This window comes from Plecotus auritus (genome assembly GCF_963455305.1).
Source record: "Plecotus auritus genome assembly, chromosome: 2".
Lineage (NCBI taxonomy): Eukaryota > Metazoa > Chordata > Mammalia > Chiroptera > Vespertilionidae > Plecotus > Plecotus auritus.
In genome coordinates, this window is record NC_137771.1 from 102,862,294 (window position 1) to 102,885,450 (window position 23,157).

Below are 23,157 nucleotides of genomic sequence, written 5' to 3' on the forward strand. Positions count from 1 at the left end.
CCTTGACTGGAATCAATTTTTCTTTGCATCTATACAACTTATCTGAAAAATAAAAATAAAATTTTGGAGTGCTTCTAGGCAATTGAAGGCATTTAGTATAATAACTTTTGAAAAACCCTGAATCTAATTTTTGAACTAGTGTTGGTGGTCAGATACAAATTTCTTTAAGCTCTGTCAGTGTGCTACCCACCACTCTTCTCAATGAAATGCAAGAATTTGAAAGATTAACATGTCACACATGTTTTATGATAATATTTAACTGAATTGTTAGCAATGTCTCTGGAATTACAGGTATTTAGGTTTCCTTAAGGAGAATGTTACTTCCTCTAAGTTATTAATCTCATAAGAGTACATTGACTTCTTTGAATTTTCCTACTGAGTGAGTTTTCCAGTAATGACTGAAAGTTGTTATTCAGTGAGAAACATTGTATGGACTTGCAGTGTAACTTTCCTCCCATATTTTTATTGAATAGCCTTTTGGTCCTTTGAGTGCATCAAGCATGATTCTTCTCTGAGAAGAGTTGTATAATACATGAAAGACAACTGGAATTAACCTAATATTATTAAATCAAAATGAGCCTTTTTGAAAAAGAATTATTGGTGCTTGATTCCAAACATAATTGACAATGTTCTGGTTAATTCAGGAATGTACAGAGGCCAGCTGTATCTGCAGTCATCTGTCAGAATTTCAGAAAAGTTTCCTACAAATCCCAAGGCCTTGGAATCTGTTAATAATAAAAATGAAATTATTCCTTTGCCAACAATCAAATGGAAACCCTTAATACGTAAGTGAATTGTAAACTTTTTGAAAGTTTATTAACGTGTTTACAGGGCTGATGATGATGTCTTTGCCCTAGTTTTGACTGTCACAGAAATCACAATATTATATTCTCTGATAAACTAGAAAGATATTTCAGATGTTAATGCATTTTTTAAATCCTCACCTGAGCACATGTTTACAGAGAGGAAGGGGGTGGCGGGAGAGGGAAACATTGATCAGTTGCCTTCCCTGCGCACCCCAACTGGGGATCAAACCTGTAACCCAGGTATGTACCCTGACCAGGAATCGAACTGGCAACCTTTCAGTGTACAGTATGACACTCAACCAACTGAGCCACTCCGGCTGGGCAGATGTTAATGAATTTTTTATTTTATTTTATTATTTTTTAATATATATTTTTATTGATTTCCAAGAGGAAGGGAGAGCTAGAAACATCAGTGATAAGAGAGAATCGTTGATAAGCTGCCTCCTACACGCCCCCATTGGGGATCGAGCCTGCAACCTAGGCATGTGCCCTGATGGGAGTTGAACTGTGACATCCTGGTTCATAGGTCAGTGCTCAACCACTGAGTCACACCTACTGGGCAGTGAATTTTAATTAGCATTTAGAACATGATTTCATTGAAATAGCAGTTGCTTCGCTAGAATGCAATGTTAATAAAATATTTCTCTGTACAATTCAGAAAAACTTTTAACCATTCACCAACCATGCCTGTGTGTCAGCTCTTAATCTACCTATATCAAGAATATTTATGAAAAAATTACCTGGTCATATAATATTTTTTGAAACATTTAATGAATTAAAATCAAATAGTAGGTTATCTACTTTCTTCAGTTATCTTTTTGTCCCTTATGTATATTTTTATCACATGCTTTTAATTTGTTTATAGGATTCGTCTTCTCTACAAGACTGCTTTTTAAGGGAAAGAACCTTGAGCCATTTGTTTGACTTACATGTTTGAACTAAACTGTGGTTGAATAGCTGTTTTTTTAATGAATGAGGTACATGCGTTTTCATGAAAGTCATTGCGGTTAAGCTTTTACATTTTCTTTTAGATTCTCCTTCAAGAACTCCTATCTTGGTAGGGTCTGATGAATTTGACAAATGTCTTAGTAATGATAAGTTTTCTCATGAAGAGTACAGTAATGGCGCACTTTCAATCTTGCAGTATCCATATGGTAAGTATGATTACGCTTGGATTGAAAATGCTGTTTTGTTTCTAATTTATGTATTAATTTGAAATTAATTAATAGAATTCAAGTGAAAGGTAGTCAAAATAAAATACTGTGAAAGGCAATATTGTGAATGTTGGCCAAATTGCAAACTCCAAAGTCAGATTGCCAGGGTTCAAATTAGTTTTGCCACATACTGAGATGGGCACCTAACTTTACTGTCTTGGTTCCTTCATCTGTAAAACAAGGATGGTGACCCTCGTGTCTGTTTCTTGGGGTGTTGTGAGATCTAAGTGAGATAATGCACATACAGTGTTAACATGTGCCTGGCAAATAAGTGTTCAGTAAGCATTAGTTCTTCTTACTAGTTCTTATTCAATTATCAGCCTATATAATGTAATCAATATCAAATCAGTCAGTATAATGAAGAAAACAGGTGTTTCCATAGAGCTATGTGAAAATGCTGTAAAATGAGGTTTTAATGTTGTTACGCAGACAAGGGAAATTATTGCAAAAGTCAAGAATAGGTGAACCCTGTCATGAAATACATTCATATGTATTTAAAGTTAGGATATATTTATATACAAAAGTCTTTTGAACAGTTAGATATAAAAAAGTCCTCACATCTGCATTAGACAAAACAGATTCCTCATCAGTAACCTTAGATGCTAGGACTGGGAAATGATTGTAGAACTTAAATTGATAAAAACAAAACAGAGGGCTCTGAACTAGAAACAGCAGCCTTTATCTGATTTGATCAAAATTCCGGGTAATAGAGAACTGTGTAATCTGCCCACAAAATTCAATAAAGGAGACAAACTCACTTAGCATGGAATGAACCAAGGAGTATGATAGAGATGTTTTCCTTTCAGTCTGTGAGGAATGATTCATGGTAAAATCTGGCATTTGATTGACACTAAATGAAAGTAAAGTTAAAAATCCTTCAAGGAAGTTGAGTACTGTCTAATTCTTTTCTTGCATTTAAAGGATTTAATTATTAATGAGTTAATCAGTAGGATGCCCCTTACATTATTTCTAGTTTTATTATTCAGTATAAAGAAAATTTATGCTTATGGAATAAAGGAAAATATATTTGCATAATAAAAAAGAAAAAAATCAGATAAATGAGGCTATCAAATGTGTTAAAGAAGAGATGAGACTGTTACCAAAAGAAGTAATGTTATAAGTCATAGGAAAATTGATAATTTTTAATAAAGATGAATCTACTTTGGTTCATCTTTTTAAAAAATTAAAACAACCTTTTAATATTTGTTTTTGCAGATAACGGTTATTATCTACCATACTACCAGAGGGAGAGGAGCAGACGGAGCATAGGGAGCACCCAAATCACAGTCCGAGTTCTGGAGAGCCCGGACTACAGCAAGAATGTCCGCAGAAAGGACCCTGTTCTCCTCCTACACTGGTGGAAAGAAATAGCCGGGACTATTCTGTTCTGTATCGTAGCAACAACTTTTATTGTGCGCAGACTTTTCCATCCTCATCCTCACAGAGTAAGACATATTTTAGAATCTAATTTATTTCAGTGTTGGGAGTTTCAAAAACTAAATGTGTGTATTTGGTGGGTACTTTTACTTAAGTTTTACTATAAAGTCATTGTTGCCCACATGCTGTTTCCATTTTCTTATCTTTTGTTGACTCTTCAACCATTGCAATCTGGCTCCCACCCTATTATTCCCCTTCCTTTCACAAGGGACATGTGGTATTTTGTGTTCTTATAATGCTTTTCTTTTTCTCAATATTATTTGTTTTTCAATGTTATTTTATAGCTTAAGGTAATTAGCTAACTTTAATTCAGATTTGTACTAATAGTGATTTCCCCCATCCCCCCACTTTGTCAGCAAAGGAAGGAATCTGAAACTCAATGTCAAACTGAAAGTAAATATGGTTCTGTAAGTGGAGAAGCTAATGACAGTAGCTGGAATGACATAAAAAATTCTGGATATATATCACGGTAAGAGTCTTGTCATAAAATATGGATGGGTGCTGTAGCTTCTGGTGGCGACTATTTGGATCTAAGAAATGACCTACAAAGTAAGATCTTGTTTATCTATTTTTTTAATGTGTGAATAGGTAAATAAAATGTAGACTTAACCCTCAAGTCACTTAAACTTATTCAAACGAGCATCGACCTATGAACCAGGAGGTCACGGTTCAATTCCGGTCAGGGCACATGCCAATAGGGGTTGTGCAGAAGGCAGCTGATCAATGATTCTGTCTCATCACTGATGTTTCTATCTCTCTCCCCTTCTCCTTTCCTCTCTGAAATCAATAAAAATATATATTTAAAAACAAAAACAAAGTGGTATGTACCCTAAAATGGATAGAAATAGAGTGTTACAGAAATTTAACTGCTAGTTTCTTTTTAAAAAAAAAGAAACTTTTTAATTGATTTCATAGAGGAGGGGAGAGGGAGTGAGAGATAGAAACATCACTGATGAGAGAGAATCATTGATCGGCTGCCTCCTACAGACCCCACACTGGGGATTGAGCCCCCAACCCGGGCATGTGTCTTGATGAGGAATCGAACCGTGACCTCCTGGTTCATAGGTCGACACTCAACCACTGAGCCATGCTAGCCAGGCTTACTGCTAGTTTCTTAAAGCAGAATTTACTAAGTGCCTAACAAATGGTAAGGATTTTAAGACCCTTGCTAAATGAAGATGCTATTTTGTCAGTGGCCAGCAATACCAGTAGGCAGTGAGAAAAGGGCAGTGAGAGAAGAGATCCAACAACTCCCGATGGGTAATCTGCTATGGAGCCATTCATTGTTTATTCAGCATTTACTCTGAACACTGTGCAGGGCAGTATTTCAGGCTTTGAGAGAAAGAGAGATGGAGCCTGTCCTGGAGGAACTTAAAAGTCTATGGGGGAGGTAATATTAGGTAAAAAAACAAACATATGAGAAAAAGCCATGAACTAAGTGACTAACTCTGGATGTGATGATTCAAGAGGGCATCATAAATGAGGCCACATCCTATCTAATAAAGAGGGAATATGCTAATTAACCCTCATGCTGTTGCAAAGATGGCAGCGCCCACAGCCATTAAGGAGGGAATATGCTAATTGACTGCCACACCCTCCAAGATGGCAGCACCCACAGCCAATAAAGAGGGAATATGCTAATTGACTGCCACGCCCTCAAAGATGGTGGCGTCCAGTTCCCTCAGCCCCGCCTGCCTCCATAGTCCCCCAGTCTCCTCAGCCCCCAGCCACCCAGGGCTGGTCCGAAGCGCAGGCAAGTCTCGAATGGCAGCTTCCCAGCCGATGCCCAAGGTGCAGGCAAGCCTTGGATGGTGGCTGCCCGGCTGCCCAGGGCTGCCCAAGGCTCAGGTAACCAGGGCTGGCTGAGGCTTGCACTGCCGGCAGTGGCAGCAGCTGAGGTGTGATGGGGGCATCGCCTTCCCCTGATCTCTGGGTTGCCTCCCACCCCTGAGGGCTCCCGGACTGTGAGAGGGGGCAGGCCGGGCTGAGGGACTCCCCGCTCCAGTGCATGAATTTTCATGCACTGGGCCTCTAGTTTTAAATATATATATATATATATTTATTTATTTCATTTTATTTTATTTTATTTTATTTTAGAGAGGGAGAGAGATAGAAACATCAATGATGAGAGAAAATCATTGATAGACTATGAGGCCACATTTTAATTGAACCTTAAATCATAAGTAAGTAAAAGTTAGGTAGATAAGAGACAGGAGGAGGAGTGAGGTATGATGAATAAATATATTTTTAAGTCTGCTGTGAAGAGAATTAGAATAATGTATTCTAAAGTTGAATGACTTAATTTTCCTTTAATGTTATTCATTTTGAAGAGTAGAGCTGATTTTTTTTAAATGTAGGAGTTCTGTAATAATACATAATGTATGTTGCGTGTATACTACATTATTAACAGTACGTGTTCTGGATTCAGTCCTGAGTCCCAGTCCCAACTTTTCGTTTATCAGTTGGGACCTTAGGCAAGCTGGTACATATATTTATAGAGTCTATAAGCATATATAAGATGTTTTTCTTTTCAGAATACATATCCATTTTCATATGGATGTTTTCTCAAACATAGGAAGATAATCCAATTGACCCTCCAGGAGTAGGACATAACTTCATGGGCTTTTGCAGTTGGGGAGATAGATTTGTACTGAAATACCTTGACTAGCTATTTTTAGGGGTACATATTTTTATTCTTCATTCTTTGTGAAGGTAATTGGTCCATGGAGGGTTGGAATCTATTACCTTTACTCCTGAACTCCATATTCTAACCAGCTGAGCCAACTACTAAATTAACTTGAGTGTGCTAATCATAAAGTAGTAAATTTAGCCTTATAAGAAATATCAAATATGATCTAATTCAACTCTTCCTCCATGTGGCTGGAAGGATAACTTCCATAGCATGCATGCATTCATTAATTCACTTATTAATTCATGCGTTATTCAGTAGATATTTGCTAGATCTTCTATTTGCCAGGTAAGCCCATGCTCTGAAAATACAAAGAGAAATGAGAATGTGCTCCTGTGTTTAAGACCCTCACAGCCCAGTGGCAGTAGGAGAGTGAACTGCATACAAATAACTGCAAAATGTTGGGATTAAGTTTAAATAGTTCAAAGTACTATATGCAAAGTGCTGCAAGAACATTAAGACTGGGGCGTAGGAAGGGCATACAGAGATTAGCAGAATGAAGGAAGAATAGTTTCATAAATACAAAGAATTAGGCCATCCCAGTGGAACAAATAGCACAAGCAAAAGCTCTGATGTTGTGAGAGGGCATGGTGCAAAGTTGGTTGGAATATACAGTGCAGGTAAGTGAGGTCAGTCACCAAGGGGGAAATAGGCTACAGTGTGGAGGTCCATCTGTAAGTAACTGATGGTGAGTTAGCTTCTGTCTGAATACTTTTAGATATGAGCATACACTGGCTCATGAGGCAACCCAGCCAGTTACAGATAGTTTTGGTTCCTAGAGCAATTTCTGGCTTGAAAAGTACTTAATTCTAATAGGATTGATTAGATTTGTTCCATAAAACTATCAGGCACTGACATAAGATTAATCTACATTTTTGAATTGAGTACAGAATACTACAGGAAGTAAAAGGTTAGAGAAGTAAGGATAGAATATTTTGGTAGATGATAAAAATATTGGATAAGACAGAACAGTACTACAGTTGCTTTGGATTAACAAGTGATTCCCAATGAAGCAGAAACTTTTATATTTTTATAAATTTTCTAAGGAAAAAATTAGAATGTGTTTGCTTAATTTATACAAACAGAAGAACAAAGAAAGCAATTAGTAGAATTTACAATTTTTATTAGTATGTTCTATCAGATTTACTGAATTTATACATTTTAAATATCATAAAATAAGATTGAACTGATTATTACCATACTATAAAATGTAAAACTACTTAATTAATTTTTTTTAGATATCTAACAGATTTTGAACCAATTCAGTGCATGGGTCGTGGTGGGTTTGGAGTTGTCTTTGAAGCTAGAAACAAAGTAGATGACTGCAATTATGCTATCAAGAGAATCTGTCTCCCCAACAGGTAATGTATGGTACTTTTAGTCAACTTGGAGTTGGAGCTGTATAACCTAATCTATAGGCAGTATGTCCTTCTTACTATACTCCAGAGAGACTATAAAAAAACAGTTTCTAAACTATTGAATCTTATGTTCTAAGTGCTACCAGGTAACCAGTTGTCTAAAAGATGTGATCTATTTTGGTTGCTTTGAATCTGCTTTTTAAAATGCCCTTTTTTTTTTATTTTTAACAACTCAGAATTTTTCTATAGTGAATTTTAGTAACTATAGATTTTAATACATAGCATCATTTAAAAACTTCTTTATTTATTGTGGAAAATAAGGAAAAGTATTAAAATAAAAAATTTCTATTTTTTTTCCTACTCAGTAATAACCACTATTAACATTTTAGAGTATTTCCTTTTGATTTTTTTTCTGGTCATAAGTTTACCTAATTATCAATCCAGTATAGTTTCATCTCTTGCATTGTATCCTCAACATTTTCCATGTTAATAAGAGTACTAGTATTTTAGTAAAATGTTAAAATACGTTGAAAGTATTTTATAGCTGGATAATAGTCCAGTTAATACATGTGCCATATTATGTTTAACCATTTGTTATTGTTCAACATTTAAGTTTCCAATTTGTGTAATTAAAAATAACTTTTCAGTGTTCATCTTTTACATAAATACTAGAGGCCTGGTGCACGAATTCATGCACCAGTGGGGTCCCTCGGCCTGGCCTGCCTGTGGGATAGGGCTGAAATGGGCTCTCTGACATTCCCCGAGGGGTCCCGGATTGCAAGAGGGTGCAGGCCAGGCTGAGGGACCCCACCGGTGCACGATCAGGGCTGCGGAGGGATGTGGGAAGTTGGCCAGCTAAAGAGGGACCGCAGGAGGGCTCCAGGGTGTGTCCGGCCTGTCTCGCTCAGTCCCGATCAGCCGGACCCCAGCAGCAAGCTAACCTACCAGTCGGAGCATCTGCCCCCTGATGATCAGTGCACGTCATAGTGACTGGTTGACCAGTCAACTGTCTGCCCCCCTGGTGATCAGTGCACATCATAGCGACTGGTCAACTGTCTGCCCCCTGTTAGTCAGTGCACATCATAGCAAGCAGTTGAGTGGCCTTAGCATATCATTATCATATTACACTTTGATTGGTTGAACGGATGACCGGACACTTAGCATATTAGGCTTTCATTATATAGGATTTGGTCACATCTGTTTCCTTGGGACAGATTCCTAGAAGTAAAATTTCTGACTCAGAACAGTGTTATACTTAAGATGATGAGCTTTCAGTAATACCTTCCTTTCCACATATTATAGAAGGCTACTATAGATTCTTTTCTTTTTCTTTTTTAAAAAAATTTTTATTGAATTTTATTGGGGTGACATTGGCTAATAGAATTATATAGGTTTTAGGTATACAGTTCTATAATACATTATCTATATATTGTGTGTTCACTACCCCAGGTCAAGTCTCCTTCCATCACCATTTATCCCCTTTTACTGTCTTCTACCTCCCCACCCCCCTTTCCCTTTGATAATCACCATACTGTTGTCTCTATCTGTGAGTTGTTGTTCTTGTTTGTTTGTTTGTTTGCTTAGTCCCTTCACCTTTTTCACCCAGCCCCCAAACCCCCTTCCCCTCTATCAGTTGTCATTCTGTTCTGTATCTATGAGTCTGTTTCTGTTTTGTTTGTTAGCTTATTTCATTCTTTAGATTCCACATGTGAGTGAAATCATATGGTGCTTGTCTTTCTCTGACTGGCTTATTTCACTTAGCATGGATTCTTGATTAAATGTGCACTAATTACTAAGCTCTTTTAACTGGTAGTTGAATATCTGTCCAACAGATAGGGACACGGAAATGGGATGGTTTGATACTGTGGAACTAATGCCTTTCTTTGGTGTATAATTGTTGAGTAGTTTAAATATTTACATGTGCAAGGCACCACATAGGAAAGGCTTCTGTGTTCAAGAACCTGTAACTACTTGAAGCTTTTGTATATGTACTCAAATAATTACAATGCAAGGAAGATTGTGACCCATGACTTGGCTAAGTAAGTATCTTCTCATGAGAAAAGCAAAAATGTAGCTGAATGGCAGTCAAGGAAGGCAAGCTTTATGGGGGTAGTGACATCTGTGCTGAATATTCAAGAGTATTCTTTCTGCCCTAGCTAGTTTGGCTCAGTGGATAGAGCATTGGCCTGCAGACTGAAGGGTCCTGGGTTCAATTCCAGTCAAGAGCACATGCCTGGGTATCAGGCTCAATCCCCAGTAGGGGGTGTGTTGGAGGTAGCCTATCAATGATTCTCGCTCATCATTGATGTTTTTATCTCTCTCTCCCTCTCCCTTCTCTAAAATCAATTATACACACACACACACACACACACACACACACACACACTCTAGAGCAGGGGTCCTCAAACTACGGCCCGCGGGCCACATGTGGCCCACCGAGGACATTTATCCAGCCCGCCAGGTGCTGCTGCCTGTCCTGCTTAGCAGCCGACTCGTCCCGGGCCCGCAGTGCGCATAGGAATTTGTTCATAGTTTTTTTTTAAAACTATTTTCCGGCCCTCCAACGGTCTGAGGGACAGTGAACTGGCCCTCTGTTTTAAAAGTTTGAGGACCCCTGCTCTAGAGGCCCAGTGCATGAAATTCATGCACGGGGGTGTGTGTGTCCCTCAGCCCAGCCTGCACCCTCTCCAATCTGGGACCCCTTGAGGGATGTCCGACTGCCCGTTTAGGCCCGATCCCAGTAGTATCGGGCCTAAAGAGGTAGTCAGACATCCCTCTCACAATCCAGGACTGCTGGCTCCCAACTGCTCGCCTGCCTGCCTTCCTGATTGCCCCTAACCGCTTCTGCCTGCCAGCCTGATCACCCCCTAACCACTCCCCTGCCAGCCTGATTGATGCCTAACTGCTCCCCTGCCAGCCCTATTGCCCCTAACTGCCCTCCCCTGCCAGCCTGGTCACCCCTAACTGCCTTCCCCTGCCAGCCTCATTGCCCCTAACTGCCCTCCCCTGCAGGCCTGGGTCCCCCCCAACTGCTCTCCCCTGCAGGCCTGGGTCCCCCCAAACTGCCCTCCCCTGCAGGCTTGATCGCCCCCAACTGCCCTCCCTTGCAGGCCTGGTCCCTCCCAACTGCCCTCCCCTGCTGACCTGATCGCCCACAACTGCCCTCCCTTGCAGGCTTGGTTCCTCCCAACTGCCCTCCCCTGCTGGCCATCTTGTGGTGGCCATCTTGTGTCCACATGGGGGCAGCCATCTTTGACCACACGGGGGCAGCCATCTTGTGTGTTGGAGTGACAGTCAATTTGCATATTTCTCTTTTATTAGATAGGATTAGATAGGATAGAGGCCTGGTGCATGGGTGGGGGCCAGCTGGTTTGCCCTGAAGGGTGTCCTGGATCAGGGTGGGGGTTCCCTTGGGGCGTGGGGCGGCCTGGGCGAGGGGCCTGTGATTATTTGCAGGCTGGCCACGCCCCCCCGGCAACCCAAGCATAGGCTGGAAGCAGGTATCTGGGGTTTATTTATCTTCTATAATTGAAACTTTGTAGCCTTGAGCGGAGGTCAGGGTGGAGGGAAGCTTGGCTTCCTCCATCGCCGGGGGCAACCCAAGCCTCCGGCTGGCTCCAGCTCCATGGCCGCTGCCATCTTGGTTGGGTTAATTTGCATACTCGCTCCCGATTGTCTGGTGGGTGTGGCTTGTGGGTGTAGCAGAGGCACGGTCAATTTGCTTGTTTCTCTTTTATTAGATAGGGGATATATATATAAGTATGTATTTTTTTAAAAAAAGAGTAGCCTGTCCCTCAGTAGCCAGATGTGTAGGGGAGGCATGGCCAAGTACATGAAGAGGCCTGAGCAAAGGCTGTTGGCAGGCACTCAGGTGGTAAAGGACCAGGGAGTGTTCTGGCAAGGGTGGAGCAAAAGGTAAGAAGGGGGTGGAAGAGAAGATAGAAAAGATGGTTTGCAGCACCTTAAATGTCAAGCAAAAGAGTTTAGATTTCATTTCATAGACAGTTGTGTCTCTGAACAGAAGAATGACGTGCTCAAAGTGGAGGTGACTCTGGAGAGGGTGTGTAGATGGTTGATATGAGGCAAAGGTCATAGATGAGAATGTTAGGAGATTGATTTTTGCAAAAGTTTAGTCTTAAGATACAGAACATTAGTGCAACAGCAGTGGGGACAGATGAGAAAGGAATGAGTGTAAAGAATTGAAAAGGAGGAGCTAATCGAATTTGATAACTAGCTGAATGTGAGGACCTAGAAGTTGAATTCAGAAGCATATCAGGATTCTCAGAGAGTGGGGACAGCAACCACAAAGTACAGGAGAACAGTGGGAGTAGCTGACCACCTCCTGGGGCAGGAAGAGAATATAACTTGTACTTAATGTTGTTTTAGGTGAGAGCAGGATCCTTAGAAATATGAGATTACATCCATCTGAAAAGCTGTTCCAGCAAACTTCAAATCCAGATGCTTTTAAGTTAAACTTCATGCCCGTGATAGTCAGTGGTTGAGGCTTGCTTTAAACAAACATGCTTGGACAAGCTTTTTGGATTGTAATATGTTCCCTGTTGGATGGTCGTTCTCCATCCTCCTGAGCTCTGTTTTCTGAATACTTGAGTTTGTTTCTAATCACCCTCCTGTTCATTAAAAAACATTAAGCAATAATCTTTAAAGGTCTGTAGTCATCCATTTTTAGTGAACCAGGACAGCTTTTTTAAATTTTTTAAATGAAGCAATAGATGTGCTTGTAGCAAATAACAAAACAAAACACTAAACATATTTTCTTTCTTTCTTTCTTTTTTTAAGGGAATTGGCTCGGGAGAAGGTAATGCGAGAAGTTAAAGCCTTAGCCAAGCTGGAACACCCAGGCATTGTCAGGTATTTCAATGCTTGGTTGGAAGCACCACCGGAGAAATGGCAAGAAAAAATGGATGAAATTTGGCTGAAAGATGAAAGGTAACATTGTTAGACATAGACTTAAAAACTAGTATATCCTTTCAGGTCAGTTTTTTGCTTATGCAAACAAGATATTTCTATAACTTACAGATGATTTTCTAAAAAGGAAAAATAACAGCAGATTATTGTTCTCTCTCATCATGTTTTGGAACGTTCTCTAGTCACTTGTTAGGTGAAAGTTCATTTAGTATTTAAACATGAATTTTTTTTCCCTTTTTTGTCCAGAACATGAATTTCTTATTTATTGGGCTGACATTGGTTGATAACATTATATAAGTTTCAAGTGTATAATTCTATAATACAGAATCTATAAATTGCATTTTGTGCTCCCCACCCAAAGTCATTTCTTCCTCTGTTCACCATATACTTGACCCCCTTTGCTCTCTTCATTCTCCCTCTTCCCCTCTGATAATCACCCTTCTGTTTTCTGTGTTTATGAGTTTATTAGTTTGCTATAGATTTGTTTTATAGCTCTAGATATGAGTGAAATAATATGGTCTTTTCCCATTTGACTTATTTTGCTTAGTGTGATATTTTCAAGATTCATCTATGTTGTAGCAAATGGCAGCATTCCATCCTTTCTTATGGCTGAGTAGTATTCTATTGTATATATGTACCACATCGTCTTTATCCAATCATCCATTGAAGGGCACTTAGATGTTTTCATGTTTTGGACACCGTGAATAATGGTACAATGAACATAAGGGTACATATATCTTTATGAATAAATGTTTTCAAATTTTTCAGGTAGATACACAAAAGAGGGATTACTGAGTATGGTAGCTCTATTTTTAAATTTTGAAAAAATTGTTTATAGTTTACATTCAGTATTATTCTGTATTATTTTTAGATGTACAGCATGATAGTTAGATAATCATGTCTAGTCTTAATTTTTTGGATATCTATTTCTCGTAATAGATACATTCCCACCAGCCATATATAAAGGTTTCTTTTTCTCCACATACTCTCCAACACTTTTTATTTCTTATCTTATTGATAATAACCATCCAAACAGCTATGAGATGGTAATTCATTTTGGATTTGATTTGAATTTCTCTTATAGCTAGTGAAGTTGAGCACCTTTTCATATGTGTGTTGGCCATTTGTATGTCTTCTTGGGGATAGTGTTCAGGTCCTGTGCCCATTTTTAATTGGATTATTTGCTTGTTAAGTTGTATGATTTTGTTTGTTCATTTTCGTGGGTTTTTTTTCAGTCTTTATTGTTGAAGGTATTACATATGTCCCCTTTTTTCTGCCATTGACCCCTTCTAGCCCACACCTGCTCTGCTGCCCCCGCCCTGGCCTTCACCACCCTATTGTCTGTGTCCTTGGGTTATGCATATGCACATACAAGTTCTTTGATTGATTTCTTTCCACCCACCCCCACCTTCCCTCTGAGATTTGATATTCTGTTCCATGCTTCTATGTCTCTGGATCTATTTTGTTAATCAGTTTATTTTGTTAATTAGATTTCACATATGAGTGAGATCATGTGATACTTGTCTTTCTCTGACTGGCTTATTTTGCTTAGCATAATACTCTCCAGGTCCCTCCCATACTGTCTCAAAGGATAAGAGATTCTTCTCTTTTACTGCTGCATAATATTCCATGGTGTAAATGTACCACAGCTTTTTTATCCACTCATCTACTGATGGGCACTTGGGTTGTTTCCAGATCTTAGCTATTATAAATTGTGCTGCTATAAACATAGAGGTGCATACATTCTTTCCAATTGGTGTTTTGGGTTTCTTAGTATACACTGAGTGGCTAGATTATTATGATCTCTGAACGCATAATAAGCTGGCCACTCAGTGTATATCCTATATAATAAAAGGCTAATATGCAAATTGTCCCCTCAACCAGGAGTTCAACCAGCAGGCTGGCCAAACGCCCATGTCCCCTTCCCCTGGCAAGGCTGGCCAGACCCCACCCATGCATGAATTCATGCACCGGGCCTCTAATATATATATATATATATATATATATATATATATATATATATATATATATATATATATATATATATATATATATATATATAATGCACATACTGAGTGGCCAGATTATTATGCGTTCAGAGATCATAATAATCTGGCCACTCAGTGTATATTCCTAGAAGTGGGATCACGGGGTCAAATGGCAGTTCCATATTTAATTTTTTGAGGAAACTCCATACTGTTTTCCATAATGGCTGCACAGTCTGCATTCTCACCAGCAGTGTACTAGGGTTCCCTTTCTCTACATCCTCACCAGCACTTGTCATTTGTTGATTTGTTGATATTAGCCATCCTGACAGGTGTGAGGTGATACCTCATTGTCCTTTTAATTTGCATCTTTGATGATCAGTGACTTTGAGCATTTTTTCATATGTCTCTTGGCCATCTGTATGTCCACTTTGGATTAGTGTCTATTTAGGTCCTTTGCCCACTTTTTAATAGGATTGTTTGTCTTCCTTTTGTTAAGTTGTACGAGTTCCTTGTATATTCCTTGTACATATTTTTGCATGTATCTCTGCAATTAAACCTTTATCAGATGTACCAGTATCATGGCCAAATAAGTTCTTCCATACAGTGGGCTCCCTTTTAATTTTGTGGATGGTTTCTTTTGCTGTGCAGAAGCTTTTTATTTTGATGTAGTCCCATTTGTTTGTTTTTTCCTTAGTTTCCTTTGCCCTCGGAGATCTATCTGTAAACATATTGCTACAAAAGAGGCCTGAGATTTTGTGGCCTATGGTTTCTTCTAGGATTTTGATGGTTTCCTGACTTACATTTAAGTATTTTATCCATTTTGAGTTTATTCTTGTGAATGGTGTAGGTTGGTCATCTAGTTTCATATTTTTGCATATACCTGTTCAATTTTCCCAACACCATTTATTGAAGAGACTATTTTGACTCCATTGTATGCTCTTGCCTCCTTTGTCAAATATAGAGTGTAACATGTGGGTGGATTTCCAGGATCTCTGTTCTGTTCCATTGATCTGTATGTCTGTTCTTGTGCCAGTACCAGGTTCTTTTGATTACAGTGGCTTTGTAATAAAACTTGATATCTGGTATTGTGATCCCTCCAACTTCTTCTTTCTCAAGATTGCTGCGGCTATTCAGGATCTTTTTTGGTTTCATATAAATTTTTAGAGTATTTGTTCTAGATCTGGGAAATATGCTGTTGGTATTTTAATAGGGATTGCATTGAATCTATAGATTGCCTTGGGGATTATGGATATTTTAATGATATTAATTCTACCAATCCAGGAACATGGTATATTCTTCTACTTATTTATATATTCCTCTATCTCTTTTTTCAAAGTCCTGTAGTTTTCTGAGTACAAGTCTTTTACCTCCTTGATTAAATTTATTCCTAGGTATCTTAATGGTAAATTGGATTGTTTGTTTAGTTTCTCTTTTTGAGAATTCATTATTGGTGTTCATTATCGGTTTTTGGGTGTTAATTTTGTATCCTGCTACATTGCCGAATTCATTTATTAAATCTAGTAGTTTTTTTGGTGGAATCGATACACACTATCTTGTCATCTGCAGATAATGACAGTTTTACTTCCTCCTTCTCGATTTGGATGCTTTCTCTTGTCTGATCGCTGTGGCTAGCAGTACTATTTTTACTAAGAATGGTGAAAGCGGACATCCATGTCTTGTTCTTGTTCTTAGGGTAAATGGTTTTAATTTTTTCCCATTGAGTATGATGTTGGTGGTGGGTTTGTCATATATGGCTTTTATTATATTGAGGTATGATCCCTCTATTCCCACTTTGCTGAGTTTTTATCAAAAATGGGTGTTGGATTTTGTTGAATGCTGTTTATGCATTTATTGATATGATCATGTGATTTTTGTCTTTCAATTTGTTTATGTGATGTATCACATCTATTAATTTTTGAGTATTCTACAAGCCTTGCATCTCTGGAATAAATCCCACTTGGTCATGGTGTATGATCTTTTTAATATATTGCTAGATCCGATTTACTAATATTTTGTTGAGGATTTTAGCATCTATGTTCATCAGGGATATTGGCCTGTAATTTTTTTTCTTTGTACTGTCTTTATCTGGTTTTGGAATTTGGAAAATGCTGGCCTCAAAAAAAGAGCTTGGAAGTGTTACTTCCTCTTGGATTTTTTGGAATAGTTTGAGGAGGATAGGTGTTAGTTCTTTGAATGTTTGGTAAAACTCCCTGTGAAGTTGTTGGTACCCAGGCTTTTGTTTGCTGGGAGTTTTTTGATTATTGCTTCTAGTTCATCAGTTGTTATTGGTGTATTCAGGCTTTTCTGATTTTTCCTGATTCCGTTTTGGAAGATTGTATTTTTCTAGTAATTTGTCCATTTCATCCACATTTTCTAGCTTGTTGGCATATAGTTGCTCATAGTATTTCTTACAATCCTGTGTATTTCTGTGGTGTCAGTTGTTAACTTTACCAATTTCTTTTGTGATTTTATTTAATTGGGTTCTTTTCTCTGTTTCTTGAAGACTCTAGTTAAAGCTTCATCAATCTTTTTTATCTTTTCAAAGAACCAGCTCTTGGTTTCATTGACCTTTTGTATTTTTTTAGTCTCCATGTCATTTATTTCTGTTCTAATCTTTATTATTTCCTTCCTTCTACTTATTCTGGGTTTTTCTTATTATTCTCTTTCCAATTTTTATTTTATTATATTTTTTTATTGTTTAAAGTATTACATATATTAGTACATATATCTTCTTTTTTTTCCCCCATTGACTTTCCCCAGCCTCCCCTATCCCCTGTCGCATGCCCTCATCCCACCCCCCAGTGTCTTGTGTCCATTGGTGTGCTTATATGCATGTATACAAGTCCTTTGGTTGATCTATTACCCTCCCTCCCCAACACTCCCCAGCCTTCCCACTGTAATTTGACAGTCTGTTCGGTGCATTACTGCCTCTGTATCTATCTTTTTTTTTTTTTTTTTTTTTTAAAGCCTAGCAGGACTTTTTTTTTTTTTTAATATATTTTATTGATATTTTACAGAGAGGAAGGGAGAGGGATAGAGAGCTAGAAACATCGATGAGAGAGAAACATCGATCAGCTGCCTCCTGCACACCCCACACTGGGGATGTGCCTGCAACCAAGGTACGTGCCCCTGACCGGAATCGAACCTGGGACCCTTCAGTCCGCAGGCCGACGCTCTATCCACTGAGCCAAACCGGTTTCGGCCTCTGTATCTATCTTTTTATTCATCAGTTTATAATGTTCTTTATTCTCCATAAATGAGTGAGATCATGTGGTATTTTTCTTTCATTGCCTGGCTTATTTCACTTATCATAATGCTCTCCAGGTCCATCCATGCTGCTGCAAATGGTAAGAATTCCTTCTTTTTTATAGCAGCATAGTATTCCATTGTGTAGATGTACCATAATTTTCTAATCCACTCATCTGCTGATGGGCATTTAGGCTGTTTCCAAATCTTAGCTATGGTAAATTGTGCTGGTATGAACATAGGGGTGCATATATCCTTTCTGATTAGTGTTTCTAGTTTCTTGGGATATATTCCTAGAAGTGGGATCACTGGGTCAAATGGAAGTTCCATTTTTAGTTTTTTGAGGAAACTCCATACTGTTCTCCACAGTGGCTGCACCAGTCTGCATTCCCACCAGCAGTGCACGAGGGTTCCTTTTTCACCACATCCTCGCCAGCACTTGTCGTTTGTTGATTTGTTGATGATTGCCATTCTGACAGGTGTGAGATGGTATCGCATTGTCGTTTTGATTTGCATCTCTTGGATGATTAGTGACTTTGAGCATGTTTTCATGTGTCTCTTGGCCATCCTTCTGTCTTCTTTCGAAAAGATTCTATTTAGGTCCGTTGCCCATTTTTTTATTGGATCATTTATCTTCCTTTTATTAAGTTGTATAAGTTGCCTGTAGATGTTGGAGATTAAACCTTTATCAGTGATAACATTTGCAAATATGTTCTCCCATACAGTGGGCTTTCTTGTTGTTTTGTTGATGGTTTCTTTTGCTGTGGAAAAGCTTTTTATTTTGTTGTAGTCCCATTTGTTTATTTTCCCTTTGGCTTCCATTGCTCTAGGAGCAGTATCGGTGAAGAAATGGCTTCAGCATATGTCTGAGATTTCTCTGCCTGTGGATTCCTCTAGTATTTTTATGGTTTCCCGTCTTATGTTTAAGTCCTATATCCATTTTGAGTTTATTTTTGTGTATGGTGTAAGTTGGTGGTCTAGTTTCATTTTTGCATGTATCTGTCCAAATTTCCCAACACCATTTATTGAAGAGACTGTCTTGACTCCATTGTATGTTCATGCCTCCTTTGTCAAATATTAATTGAGCATAGTGGTTTGGGTCGATATCTGGATTCTCTATTCTATTCCATTGGTCTATATGTCTGTTCTTGTGCCAGTACCAGGCTGTTTTGAGAACAGTGGCTTTGTTATACAGCTTGATATCTGGTATTGAGATCCCACCTACTTTGTTCTTCTTTCTCAGGATTGCTGTGGCTATTCGGGGTCTTTTTTTATTCCAGATGAATTTTTGGAGAGTTCTTTCTAGGTCTGTGAAATATGCCGTTGGTATTTTAATGGGGAGTGCATTGAATCTATAGATTGCTTTGGGTAGTATGGACATTTTGATGATGTTGATTCTCCCTATCCATGAACATGGTATGTTCTTCCATCTGTTTACGACTTCCTCTATCTCTTTTTTCAGTGTCCTGTACTTTTCCGTGTATAGGCCTTTTACCTCCTTAGTTAAATTTATTCCTAGGTATCTTAATTTTTTTGGTGCGATGGTAAATGGGATTGCTTTTTTAGTCTCTCTTTCTGTAAGTTCACTATTGGTGTATAGAAATGCCATAGATTTCTTGGTGTTAATGTTGTATCCTGCTACATTGCCAAATTCATTTATTAAGTCTATTAGTTTTTTGATGGAGTCTTTCGGGTTTTTTATGTATAATATCATGTCATCTGCAAATAAGGACAGCTTTACTTCTTCTTTTCCAATTTGGTTGCCTTTTATTTCTTCTTGTCTAATTGCAATGGCTAATACTTCCAGTACTATGTTGAACAGGAGTGGTGAGAGGGGGCATCCCTGTCTTCTTCCTGTTCTTAGGGGAAATGGTTTTAGTTTTTGCCCATTGAGTATGATGTTAGCTGTGGGTTTATCATATATAGCTTTTATTATGTTGAGGTATGATCCTTCTATTCCCACCTTGTTGAGAGTTTTTATCAAGAAAGGGTGTTGGATTTTGTCAAATGCTTTTTCTGCATCAATTGATATGACTGTGATTTTTATCTCTCAATTTGTTTATGTGATGTATCACGTTTATTGATTTGCAGATATTGTACCATCCTTGCATTCCTGGGATAAATCCTACTTGGTCATGTTGTATGATCTTTCTGATGCAGTGCTGGATTTGATTTGCTAGAATTTTGTTGAGGATTTTGGCATCTATGTTCATGAGGGATATTGGCCTACATTTCTCTTTCATTGTGTTGTCTTTATCTGGTTTTGGTATTAGGGTGATGTTGGCTTCATAGAATGAGCTTGGAAGTGTTCCTTCCTCTTGAATTTTTTGGAATAGTCTGATGAGGATAGGTTTATTTCTTCCTTGAATGTCTGATAAAACTCTCCTGTGAAGCTGTCTGGCCCCGGGCTTTTGTTTGCTGGAAGCTTTTTGATGACTGCTTCAATTTCTTCCATAGTTACTGGCCTATTGGGATGTTTAGATTCTTCCTGATTGAGTTTTGGAAGGTTATATTTTTCTAGGAATATGTCCATTTCCTCCAGGTTGTCCAGTTTGTTGGAATAGAGTTGTTCACAGTATTTTTTAACAATCCTTTGTATTTCGGTGGGGTCTGTTGTTATTTCACTTCTTTCATTTCTGATTTTGTTTATTTGGGTCCTCTCTCTTTGCTTCTTGGTGAGCCTGGCTAGAGGTTCATCAATCTTGTTTATCCTTTCAAAGAACCAGCTCTTGGTTTTGTTGATCTTTTGTATTGTTTTTTTGGTCTCAGTGTCGTTTATCTCCACCCTGATCTTTATTATTTCCTTCCTTCTGCTTTCACTGGGCTTTTCTTGTTGCTCTCTTTCTTACTCTTTGAGTTGTAGGGTTAGGTAATTTATTACCATTGTTTCTTGTTTTTTGCAGTAGGCTTGTAGAGCTATGAACTTCCTTCTCAAGACTGCTTTCTCTGTGTCCCATCGATTTTGGATTGTTGTGTTTTCATTGTCATTTGTTGCCATGATGTTTTTTATTTCTTCCTTGATCTCTCTGGTAACCCAGTCATTGTTTAATAGCATGCTGTTTAGTCTCCATGTGTTTCATTTTTTTGGATTGTTTTTATTGTAGTTGATTTCCAGTTTTATGCCACTGTGATCTGAGAAGATGCTTAATATGATGTCTATCTTCTTGAATTTGAAGAGACTTTGCCTTTGACCCAACATATGGTCTGTCTTTGAAAATGACCTATGTGCACTTGAGAAGAATGTATACTTTGTGGCTTTGGGGTGAAATGTTCTGAAGATGTCAATTAATTCCTTCTGGTCTAGTGAGTCATTTAGGATTGTTGTTCCTTTGCTGATTTTTTGTTTAGAGAATTTATCCAATGGTGATAGTGGGGTATTTTTGTTCATAATTTGTTGTTCATAATTTTTATCTTTACCTTATTCTTCTTCTTCCTCTTCTTAAAGAATACCTTTCAACATTTCATATGATACTGGTTTGGCGGTGATGAACTCCTTTAGCCTTTTCTTATCTGTGAAGCTCTTTATCTGCCCTTCTATTCTGAATGATAGTTTTGCTGGGTAGAGTAATCTTGGTTGTAGGTTTTTGCTTTTCATCACTTTAAATATATGCCACTCCCATCTGGCCTGCATAGTTTCTGTTGAGAAATCAGCTGACAATCGTATGGGTGCTCCCTTGTAGGTAACTAACTGTTTTTCTCTTGCTGCTTTTAATATTCTCTCTTTGTCTTTTGCTCTTGGCATTTTAATTATGATGTGTCTTGGTGTGGACCTCTTTGGATTCCTTTTGTTTGGGGTTCTGTGCGCTTCCTGGACTTGTAAGTCTATTTCTTTCACCAGGTGGGGGAAGTTTTCGGTCATTATTTCTTCAAATAGGTTTTCAGTATCTTGCTCTCTCTCTTCTTCTGGCATCCCCATAATTCTGATGTTGGTACGCTTTAAGTTTCCCAGAGGTTCCTTACACTATCTTCATATTTTTGGATTCTTTTTTCTTTTTCTTTCCAGATTGGGTGTTTTTTGCTTCTTTGTATTGCAAATCTTTGACTTGATTCTTGCGACCCTCTAGTCTGCTGTTGGATCTCTGTATATTATTTTTTATTTCAGTCAGTGTATTCTTAATTTCTAGTTGGTCCTTTTTCATATCCTTGAGGGTCTCATTAAATTTATTGGCCTTTTCTAGAAAATTCTTGAGAAACCTTATAACCTTGGTTTTGAACTCTATATCCAGTCGTTTGCTTTCCTCCATTTCTTTCATTTGTGACCTGTTTCTTTGTCTCCACATTTTGACTGCTTTCCTGTGTTGCTAGAGTGGCTTTGTGTGCTAAGTGTCCTATAGGGCCCAGTGGCTCAGCTTCCCTAGTTACCTGAGGTGGACACTCTTGGTGCCCCCCTTTGTGGGCTGTGTGCACAGTCTTGTTGTAGTTAAGCCTTGATTGTTGTTGGTATCACTGGGAGGAATTGACCTCCAGGCTAATTGGCTGTGAGGATCAGCTGTGTGTATGATGGGAGAACTTCTGTTCTGGAGACACCCTTATGAGACAAGAGTGTGTTCATTATGGATCTGAGGAGTTGTAATTTGGATTCTCCCACTCTGATGTCTTGGTACACTTGCCCTTGGATCTCCAAAGAGGTGCTAATTTAGCCTCTGCCTGAGGCCACCCAGCAGCAGCTACGGAGAGATCTGCTGATTCCTCTTCTTAGTTTGGGTTTTGGAGGTGCCCAGATGAGGCCCAGCTGTGAAGCAATGCAAGCTGCTGTGGGGTCTTTGGCCTTCTTTTGGGTGTTCTGGGTCTCACTGACTCAGCTGCAGTTTGTTAGGTAAGATTAAAATTCAAAGGACCAGGCTATTCATATGCAAAAGCCTTTGCAATTAGCTTGGATGGGGTGGAGTCTCAGGGCAGAGAAAACAACAATGGCTTCATGGGGCTGGATCTCAGGGTGGAGCACACAGCAATGGCTTCCCATCAGCCCTGCCCTAAGAGGCCCTGGGTCTCAGTGTCCCTGGTAATCGCTGCAAGCACCTCTGAGAGAAAGCCGCCCTCGAGTTTTGCCTGCTGCCAGGCAGTCAAGTTTTTCCCTGTATGAGTCTGGGTCCCCAGAGTGTTGCCCGGAACTGGTTTTCAGACCAGTCAGGAGCTTTTGTCTCCCTCCCGATTGAGAAAGCCAGCCGCGTACTCAGTTGCCAGCCCTCTCCACGTGCTCGCCTCCCTCTCTGTGCACGCACCTCCGTACCTCTGCCTTCCGCAGCTCCTGTGAATCTCAGTGTGCTTTTCTCTTTCCTTCTAGTTGTAGAATTTCCACTCAGCCAGCCTTCCTGTGGTTCTGGATGATGTCCGTTTTGTCTTCTAGTTGTAGTTTTGAAATTTTGGTGCGAGGCAGCAGTTCAGGTGTTTACCTATGCCGCCATCTTGGTTTCTCCTCCTGGCTTGCACATTTTGTGGTCAGCCCTGATTCTGACAATTATAACTGTGTGACAAAGCCAATTACTTAACTTC

At 38.9% G+C, this 23,157-nt stretch overlaps 1 protein-coding gene across 1 annotated transcript in view; it reads left to right on the forward strand.

Annotated features, from left to right (window-relative positions):
• The window catches only part of EIF2AK3 (eukaryotic translation initiation factor 2 alpha kinase 3), a 119,923-nt gene that overhangs the window by 54,486 nt on the left and 42,280 nt on the right, over positions 1 to 23,157 (forward strand). Inside the window, exons 7-12 of the mRNA XM_080657770.1 lie at positions 645 to 785; positions 1,838 to 1,960; positions 3,236 to 3,465; positions 3,814 to 3,926; positions 7,385 to 7,507; positions 12,302 to 12,451. Of these exons, the coding sequence (XP_080513896.1) occupies positions 645 to 785; positions 1,838 to 1,960; positions 3,236 to 3,465; positions 3,814 to 3,926; positions 7,385 to 7,507; positions 12,302 to 12,451 (880 nt within the window). The remainder of the gene's footprint in view (positions 1 to 644; positions 786 to 1,837; positions 1,961 to 3,235; positions 3,466 to 3,813; positions 3,927 to 7,384; positions 7,508 to 12,301; positions 12,452 to 23,157) is intronic.